General features: G+C 41.4%; 1 protein-coding gene across 1 annotated transcript in view; it reads left to right on the forward strand.

The window, feature by feature from the left end:
- MPHOSPH9 (M-phase phosphoprotein 9) overlaps positions 1-9,926 on the forward strand; it is a 73,818-nt gene that overhangs the window by 24,128 nt on the left and 39,764 nt on the right. Inside the window, exons 8-11 of the mRNA XM_042780586.1 lie at positions 5,136-5,261; positions 5,409-5,869; positions 6,211-6,366; positions 9,082-9,169. Coding sequence (XP_042636520.1) covers positions 5,136-5,261; positions 5,409-5,869; positions 6,211-6,366; positions 9,082-9,169 — 831 coding nt within the window. The remainder of the gene's footprint in view (positions 1-5,135; positions 5,262-5,408; positions 5,870-6,210; positions 6,367-9,081; positions 9,170-9,926) is intronic.

A 9,926-nucleotide genomic window follows, 5' to 3' on the forward strand; every position in this document is an offset into this window, starting at 1 on the left:
CTTTGCTTTCCCAAGCATAATATCCTTCTCCAGGGACTGGTCCCTTCTGACAACATGACCGAAGTAGGTGACATGAAATCTGGCCATTCTTGCTTCTAGGGAACATTCTGGCTGCACTTTTTCCAGGACAGATTTGTTTGTTCTTCCAGCAGTCCATGGTATTTTTAGTATTTGCCAACATAATTCAAAGCTATCAACTCTTCTTTGGTCTTCCTTATTCATTGTCCAGCTTTCACATGCATGTGAGGCAATTGTAAATACCACGGCTTGCTTTAAGTGCACCTCAATCTTCAGAGTGTCATCTTTGCTCCTTAATACTTCAAAGAGGTCTCTTGCAGCTGATTTTCCCAGTGCGATAACATCTGATTTCTTGACTGCTGCATCCATGGACATTGATTGTGGATCCAAGTAAAAGGAAATCCCTGACAACCTTAATCTTTTCTCTGATTATCATAATGTTGCTTATTGGTTCAGTTGTGAGAATTTTTGTTTTTATGTTGAGGTGTAATCCGTACTGAAGACTATAGTCTTTGATCTTCATCAGTAAGTGCGTCATGTCTTCTTCATTTTCAGCAAGCAATGTTGTATCATCTGCATATTGCAAGTTGTTAACGAATCTTCCTCTAATAATGATGCCATGTTCTTCATATAGTCCAGGTTCCCAGATTATTTGCTCAGCATACAGATTAATCGTTAATTAAAATGAACAAAATATTTTGGTTATTTCATAAGTATGGTAAAAGGATAGGAACTCTGTTGGCGTAATACCTAAGGCATTTGACTGCTAACCAGAAGGCTGGCGGTTCAAACCCACCAGCCACTCCTTGGAAGGGAGGTTGGGCAATCTACTTCTGTAGTGATACTGCCTTGGAAACCCAAGGAGGGGTCGCTAGGAGTTGAGTCCGACTCAAGGGCATATAACAACAACAACAACAATGGCTGATGATCATAAACATTTCTTCATGTGTTTGTTGGCTGCCTGAATGTTTGTTCATGTCTTCTGTGTGTTTTTAAATTGGATTATTTGTCATTTTGATGTTGAGGTGTTGGAGTTTTCTATAAATTTTAAAGATAAGTCCTTTGTTATGTCATTCCCAAATATTTTTTCCCATTCTGTAGGTTGTCCTTTTTACTCTTCTGGAGATGTCTTTTGATGCACGTAAGAATTTAGTTTTTAGAAGATCCCGATAACCTATTATATTATCTTCTGTTATTTGTGAATCTTGAGTTATGCTTGATAGTCTATTTATGCCAAAAATTTAAACTAACAAACACCAAACTCACTGCTATCGAGTCGGACCTGACTCATAGCATCCCCTCCTTGGATTTCTGAGGCAGTATCACTACGGAAGTAGATTGCCTAGTCTTCCTTCCGAGGAGTGACTGGTGGGTTTGAACTGCCAGCCTTCTGGTTAGCAGTCACATGCCTTAGACACTATACCATCAGAGCTCCCTGGTGCCAGAAATTAGAGCCCCTGTTTTTCTTTTGGGAGCCATTCCTCCCAGAGAAATCCAACTAATTTTTTTGAGTTGATCTTGTATCCCGCCACTGTGCTAAATCTTTAAGTAAGTTCCAGTACTTTTCTTGTTGAGTCTCTTGGGTTTTCTACGTATAGGGTCATATCATCAGCAAATAGGAAGGTAAACATCTTTCTGATACTCTTTGCTTTCACCTAGGATCCATCTGACATCAGCAATGATATCCTTAGTTCCACATACTCTTCTGAATCCAACGTGAAATTCTGGAAGTTCCCTGGTTTCCTAGGGCTTCTATAACAAACTATCACAAACCAGGTGACTTAAAACAACAGAAATTTATTTTCTCGTGGTTCTGGAGTCTGAAATCAGTGTCTTGGCAGGACCACACTTCCCTGAAGGTTCTGAGAAGAATCCTTCCTTGTCTTGCCCAGGTTCTGCTGCTTGTCCGCAGTCTTGGCATTCCTTGGCTTTTGGCAGCTTCATTCCCATCTCTGCCTTCATTTTACCATGGCCAGCTTCCTTCTGTGTCCAAATCCCCCTCTTCATAAGGCCACCAGCATTGGATTAGGGCCCTTGCTAATCCAGTGTGACCTCATTTCAACATGGTTACATCTGCAAAGACCCTATTTCCAAATGAGGTCACCTTCACGGGTACTGGGGGTTAGTGAACATGTTTTTTTAGGGAGGGGCAATTAAAATAACCAAGAGAGACGTAAAAGGGAGGGACATGTACGGGCAGATGGGGCTGGGGACACCAGTGCACCATAGGCATCAGAGTCTCAGAGAGTGATGGAGGCCAACATGTCAGCAAAGGAACAAAAGAAGAGAGAAATGAGATAGGAAGTACAGGGAAGTAGGGTTATAATTGTTTAGTAGGCTCTCTAATTACTTGGCTCACAGTATCTTCTTGATTTCGAACATCGTAAATAAATAGTGTTTTGTAACACAGACATACCTCATTTTATTACACCTCACTTTATTGCGCCTCACAGATAACTGCATTTTTTACAAATGGAAAGTTTGTGGCAACCCTGTGTTGAGCAAGCCTGTCGGTGTCATTTTTCCAGTAGCAAGTACTCACTTCGTGTCTCTCTGTCACATTTAGGTCATTCTCACAGTATTTCAAACGTTTATATAATGCTGTTGCATTCTTCAAGACAGACTATAGTAAAAAAACCCAAACCAAACTCACTGCTGTAGAGTCGGATCCAACTCATAGCGACCCCTCCTTGGCTTTCTGAGGCAGTATCTCTGAGGAACTAGATTGCCCAGTCTTCTGAAGAGTGGCTGCTAAGTTTGAACCACCAGCCTTCTGGTTAGCAGTCACATGCCTTAGGCACTGCACCTCCGGACTATATTACGGTGTAAACATAACTTGTATGTGCCGGGAAAGCAAAAAATACGTATGACTCACTTGATTGCGACCTTCACTTTATTGCAGTGATCTGGAACTGAACCCCCAGTGTCTCTGGGGGATGCCTGTAGGTAAATATCTAAGCTACCCTCGAGTTTCAAGATTCCCCATTTCATATTCTATCAGGAAACTAAAATCTTGCCAGTTAGACTGAGACAGTGCTTTCTCATCCCTTGGAGTATTTTTTTATGCTTGTAGAAAGAATGTTTATACTTAAATTAAGTCTGGAATTTTATCATCTCACTCTTACTTAAAAAGCAAACTTAAAAAGGAAAGCACAAATGAAATAAACTGGCTGTAGTGTGCTCTTCAGGACAGAGAGCTCACACTTTCCTCTTTCCAGCTGCGTGTTGGCTTTTGTGGTTTGGCACACACTAGCTTTCTTTGTGCCACCAAGCGCTTTGGTGATCGGCATCACTTTAAAAGAATTCACGTGAGAGCGTGAGGCCTTGGTGCTGAGCCCTTCACTGTCCTTGTGATGGTGGAGAACTAGCCTCCTTCTGACTCCCGGATGGGGAATGTCGCTCAAAAGATCTGATCCACCCTCTCCTTACATTTTTGGTTCCCTTGGATTTCCTTCCAAGCAGCGCAAACCTGTTTGGCCAATTTTGATGGCTTTGATATTTGCTTATGAGCGGGCAATGACAAGTCACAGCCACTACTTGGCTGAAAGTGATTGTAAGATCCCTTTAATTACAAGATGTAACTCCACTTGAAAGATGCTAAAATATGAAAAGGATGTCATAACAGTGGTGGGAAAATGGTTCTGTGAACTCTTGAGAAGACTGACTCCAGCTATTCGCTGAGTAGCAGGCAAGGATTCCTCAGGTGGGAAGGTTGCTATACGATGTATACGTCAAGGCTTACGGGAGCTCTGGTGGCATAGTGCCTGAGGCACTTGACCGCTAACCACAAAGCTGGCGGTTCAAACCCACCAGCCACTCCTCTGAAAGAAGATTGGGCAATCTACTTCCATAGTGATATCGCCTTGGAAACCCAAGGAGAGGCCGCTATGGGTCAGACCTGACTCCACGGCAGTGGATTTGGTTTTTTGGTTTGGTTCAGGGCTTATGAAGGGACTTCTGGTTCTAGGTGTACTAAAAAGTAAAATGCTAAGATAGGGTTATAGAAATTGTTGTCAATTTTAAGTGCTTACATTTCACAGATGAATGTTTCTAATGCATGCACACAATACGATTCATTATCCTATTCACAGGTCAATTTTAAGGTTTGTTAAAAAATATTAATTCATGGTGTTCTTCAGTTTATGGAGGGTCTGGACATGGGGCGTAAAGTTGTCAGTTTAAAACTATGTGATGACTGTCTTCTTTCAGTGCCTCTGATTGAATTTATAATCTCATTTGAGAGATTGTCTACCATTTTTATGTGTAGCCCAGGGGTAAATTGGAGCCTTGGCCACGCCCTGTGATAAATTCCACCTGGAAGCAATCTCAACCAGGGATGTGCATGTCTGAATCCTGATAGTAGTTAATAGCTGCTATGTGCTACCTTTCTAGGCCAAGCCAGCTTTGGGAATTGGGCAGAGTCCTGTCTTCTCTTACTCATTAAACTCAAAAAACTCACTGCCGTGGAGTGGATTGTGACTCACAGTGACCCCTCCTTGGGTTTCCGAGGTGGTGTCTCTACGGAAGTAGATTGCCCAACCTTCCTTTTGAGGAGTGGCTTGAACCACCAGCCTTCTGGTTAGCAAGTCATGCCTTAGGTACTATGCCACCAGAGCTCCCAAGATTCCAGAACATAAAAAAGGAAAGAATACTCCCTTTTTAAGTTTTTTGTCTTTAACAAATTTGTTTTCTCACAGTTTAAGGGGCTAGAAATTTTCCTTCAGAATGCCAGCTCTTGGGGAGGGCATTCTCTGTCGGCTCGGAGGGAAAGTCCTTGTCTCCTCCAGTATCTGTGGGTCTGGCGTTCCTTGCAGATCTCCATGTATCTTGGCGTCAGTCTTCCCCTGGGTCTAGGAGCTTGTCAGGACAAGGACAAAGGCCATGGTCTACTCCTGGCTTCTTCCTGGACGGTAGTCAGGTCCTTCTCGGGATATGAAAATCGGTGGATTCCTAATAGCAGATAACAGATTTGAAGCTTATAGCATAGATATTTGACCACCTAGATTCTCAAATGATGCTTAAAATTGTTCAGTCTTTTTATAGTTCTGATCTTGATATTGGCAAATTTTTTTCACTGCTGCTAATACTATTTAATAATTTTATTTTGTGTCTTTAAGTCTAATACTAGTAATGAAATGAAGCTACCATCACTGAAAGATATTTATCATAAAAAACAAAGAGAAAACCAACAGTTACCTGAGAGGAGTCTCACCTCTGCTTCCGCTCCAAACCATCCACCTGAGGTAAAGTTGTCAGGATGGAAGATTCAGGATTCTAACATTTATCTTAAGCATCTATTTCCCTCAGAAGCCTAAAGTCTACTTGTTTAAAAACTAATGCAACAAACACTGAGTGAGGTGGAAGCCTTACTGTTGTCTGCTTGTTTCTAGGTACTGACTCTCGACCCGACATTACATGTGAAGCCAGGTCGGCAGATTTCAGGGATTCAGCCACATAGCTTTGTGAATGTACTCGATGACCGAGTTTCCTTTCCACCAGACTCTGTCCTAGAGGCTAGTATATCTGGCCACTCTGACATAGACTCATTTTCACAAGCAAGTATTTCGGCTTCTCAGTTACCTGGATTCCCAAAGTACCCATCAAACACAAAGGCTTCCCTAGTGGACTCTTGGGAAAATCACGCATTCCAAAATGAAAGTAGGACCAGTTCCACGTTCCCTTCAGTGTACACCATCGATAGCAACAATACCTCGGTCAACACTGTTGATGAAGAAAACACTGTCATGGTAACTTCAGCCTCAGTCAGTCGGTCTCAGCTTCCAGGTACAGCCAACAGTGTCCCAGAATGCATTTCATTGACTTCCTTGGAAGATCCTGTGATATTGTCTAAGTATGTATTTCAGTGAATAGCTTGTAATGTTAATAGATTTTCTGTTATGTCTGTCTGAATGAAGAAAATGACTTATATCAAACTTTAGTAATAAAAATCTTAAAAGTTTTTTTTAAAAGATACAGTGTTTTTCAGATACATTTAAAGAAGGAATCTGTCTTTTTCATAGAAACCTTATTAGCTCTGACTTTCTGTGGATGAATCTTCTAAGTCTTCTGTGGGTGTGCAGGGGAAACATGGCTGCCTTTTTGCTTTGGAGAATGCTTGTGTTCTTGGTTTCTCTGAAGGAACTGAGGGGCTGGGTGTCCTTTCCTCACATGCGTTTTTCCTCACACCAACAGGATCAGGCAGAGCCTGAAGGAGAAGCATGCTCGACACGTAGCAGATCTCCGAGCTTATTATGAATCAGAAATGAATAGTTTGAAACAGAAACTGGAGGCAAAGGAAAGGTCTGCAGCTGAAGAGTGGAAGAAAGCCAATCAGATTCTCGCAGACAGGTATGACTTAGAGTGTGGCCCTAGGAAGTTGGTGTTTTTCCAACTCGGATATGTTACTTCCCCAAAAGTATAGCACATTGTGCTGATAAGACACTTGGATTTGAACATTTTAGTATGGAACAATGTTTGCCTACGTAACTGTTTTTAAAGACTTGAGCCAACCATGTATAATAAATGACCTGTGGCATTTGTTTCATATGAGCACAGTCCTGAAAGAGTTGAGCAGACTTCGTGTGTGTTGCGTAATGTCCTACATCTGTGGAAGGATTAGCTCTGGGGACTCCCTGATGAGTCTGACAGCAGGTGTCAGCCTTCTTTTTATATCCAGACATGCACATCTAAGCTAGGCCTGATGAACCTGTGGAAATAATTATCCCACTCAGAGGCATAGAAACACAAGAGGGCTGGGAGTGGCTTCATGTTCATGGTAGCTTTCTACCTGTTTTAGAGAACTGTTTACACAGTTTGATGCTTGACTAGTATAAGTATCGAAGTACTTGCACCGTGCTGTACAGTTCAGTGGCACCTGAACATACTGACAACTGTTGTGGATCTTCGTGATAGCAGAGCATCTCCTCCAAGGCCAACACAAAACAAAAGACTAGGCCCCATTAAAAGAGGCTGGGAAGGAGATCTACTGCGTTAGTAATTTAACTTTCAGAATTACAAGAAAATTAGCCTTTCTGTCACATCACTCTTGGTTGTTCTGGTGGTTAGCAGAGCTGTCTTAGTCCTGGGTGTTTCTACACTTCCTCTCTGTCCCTTGCCAGCCCCAGACACCACTAATCTTTGTCTCCGATTTGCCTATTCTGAGCATTTCATTTATAAGTGAAGTCATAAAATATTTGTCCTTTTTTGTCTGACTGCTTCCACTCAGCATAATGTTTGTAAGGTTCATTCAGTCAAAGCATTATCAGCATTTCATTCTTTTTTATAGCCAAATAAGTATTCCACTGTATGGATTAGCCATAGTCTGTGTATTCGCTCCTTCATCTGTTGATGGGTGGTTGTCACATTTTGGCCATCATGAATAATGGTGCTGTGAATGTTCATGTATGTTCTGCTAGTTTCTACAGCTGCAATTTTACTTTTGGGAGATGGGCATGTGGGTGTGGTAGTAGGGAGAAACACTTTGAAAACAGCCAGAGAAAAAGCCAGGTTTGGGATTTTCAGGACAGAAGGGAGAGGGGAGAGTGCAGGCTAGGGGAAATTGGCTCTTGTTTCTTTGATGAAAGCAAAGGTGACCACAGGTACTTGCAGTTGGAAAGCAGAAGTATGAGGGGAGCCCACCAGTGGGCTGTGTAACTGTGAGGTTATGTGATGTCTCATGCAGCACTGGCCAAAGAAGGCAGCCAGCAGGCAACGGCCAGTGAAAGCACTCTTGTATTTCGGACGTGCGGAGCAAATGGCATAGGGACAGAGCATAGACAGACCAGACTGAAAGTCAGGGTTTTAGAAACATGTGTGTTAGAGCAGTTGTTAATAATGCCAAGTACGGTATTAGTGTAAATGTAATAATAGCGTGCAAACCAACAGCAGTACCATGTTCATTTTCACCTCTTTCCCCAAAAGGCATTGCTGTGGCTTACAGTACACAGCTGTGTGTCTTGGAGGCAGTAGGAACAGCATGGACAGTAGCAGTCATTCACAACTGGAGAAACAGTTAGCCTAGGACAAAAGCCAGTGTTAAGACATCAGCATACGTACCTGTTTTTGTTTTCTGAACTTAAAATTGCAAAGTAGGAAATCGCTCTGGTATTAATAATGGGGCCAAGGACACCTTTGTGGTAGGCCAAGTGTATTAACAGTTGTTAGGTCATAGGTGCAACCTGGGGACATGTTGGCATGTCAAGTCAGTGAAAAAAACATTAACCTCCAGTTAAGACACACAGACTTGACCATTGAAGTGAGCTTCCTGTCAAGAACAGCTGTATTAGTTGCTAACTCATCAGCATTTACTCTTTAGGAAGCATCGAAGAATTGTGGGTCCTTGCATGCACGCTGGGGCCAGGCCGCCTGGCTTAGGATCCCAGTGAGGCTGTTTACAGCCTGTGTGACTTTCACCAAGCCATTTATTGTCTCTGGCTCTGTTTTCTCATCTGTAAAATGGGAGCAATAACAGTCTTAACTTTAGGGATGGTGAGGATGCATGAAAATCCCTTCACAGAGAGCCTGGCCCCAAATAAATGTTAGCTTTTATTGTTCACAGTACGGATTAAGCATTGAGTTGACATGTTAACTGAATTATTCTATTTTTTGATTTTTAGGTTTTATAAGTAACTTTACAAAGAAACTTTTTCATTCTGAGAAGAACACATTCATGCTAAACTTGAAATAATCAGCAGGATTCTTCTCCAATCTCTAGTCTCGTGTCCTACAGGTTTTTTTTTTTTTTTATCCTTATGCATATATAAGGATAGATACATGGATATGTAGAGTTTTTTCATGATAAAGTCAAGCTATTTTATGTATTTCCAGTATTTTACTCTTTTAGACATCTTTTCATGATTGGCTTCCTGTCGTTTTCTCTGGATTCTGTAATGTCGGTTCATTGGGATGTATTTCACTAAAATGGCATCCTGAGTCTTAGCGAACACTGGAGAACTGACCACGTGTTGTTTGGAGAGTCATTCAGCTATGTGTGATACTTTTCAGGGAAAGGCTTTTATCCTTTAATTGCTTAGTTGTGATTTGTGGTTTTTTTGTGGTTTTTAGATGTGGCCAGTTAGACAGTGCGCTGAATGAGGCGACTAGTCACGTGAGAACACTTGAAAAGAAGAAGAACCTACTGGAAATAGAAGTGGTAAGGCCTCTGCTGCTGCTGTTCTGTGGGCTTAGCATTAAAAAGCCTTTTTATTTATTTTTTAAAATGTATTTTATTGAAATACAGTTTATGTACAGTGAAATACACAAAACTATAAAGTGACATGGGTCACTGGTTTTTTTTTTTTTTTTTGCAGTGTTCTCTCCCCTCCCCTCCCACCCCTGGCAACCAACAAAGAAAGTTTCCCTCCATATATAAACCTTTCCACAACAACGAACTAATACTATATTTGCCCTTCTGTGATGGACTTATTCACTCAGTTCATCCTTCAAATTCATCCATATTATGTGGTGTTTTGCAGACTCTACATTATTCTTTAGTGCTGCATAGCATTCCATTATGTGTATGTACCATAGTTTGGTTATCCACTCTTCCACTGATGGGCATGTAGGCTGTTTCCATCTTTTTGCTATTGTAAATCGTGCTGCGATGAACATAGGTGTGCATATGTCTGTTCCTGTTCTGGCTCTCACCTCTCTAGGATATATACCTAGTAATGGGATTGCTAGGTCAAACAGTATCTCCAATTTCAGCTAAAAAGCCTTTTTATTAACTGAACTTCAGACACAAATAGTTTTTTTTAAAAGAGAAAGTGATTTTATTAAAGAAATTTTACTTAACTGTTGTGACAGAAGATTGCACTCTTTTTTTTTTTTTTAATTGTGATTTGGGTGAAAATTTACAGAGCAAATTCACTTTCCATACAGCAGTTCACATACACTTTGTCTCATGACAT

The sequence above is a fragment of the Orycteropus afer genome, unplaced genomic scaffold (assembly GCF_000298275.1).
Source record: "Orycteropus afer afer isolate SDZICR_OR568_19922 unplaced genomic scaffold, OryAfe1.0 scaffold00048, whole genome shotgun sequence".
NCBI lineage: Eukaryota > Metazoa > Chordata > Mammalia > Tubulidentata > Orycteropodidae > Orycteropus > Orycteropus afer.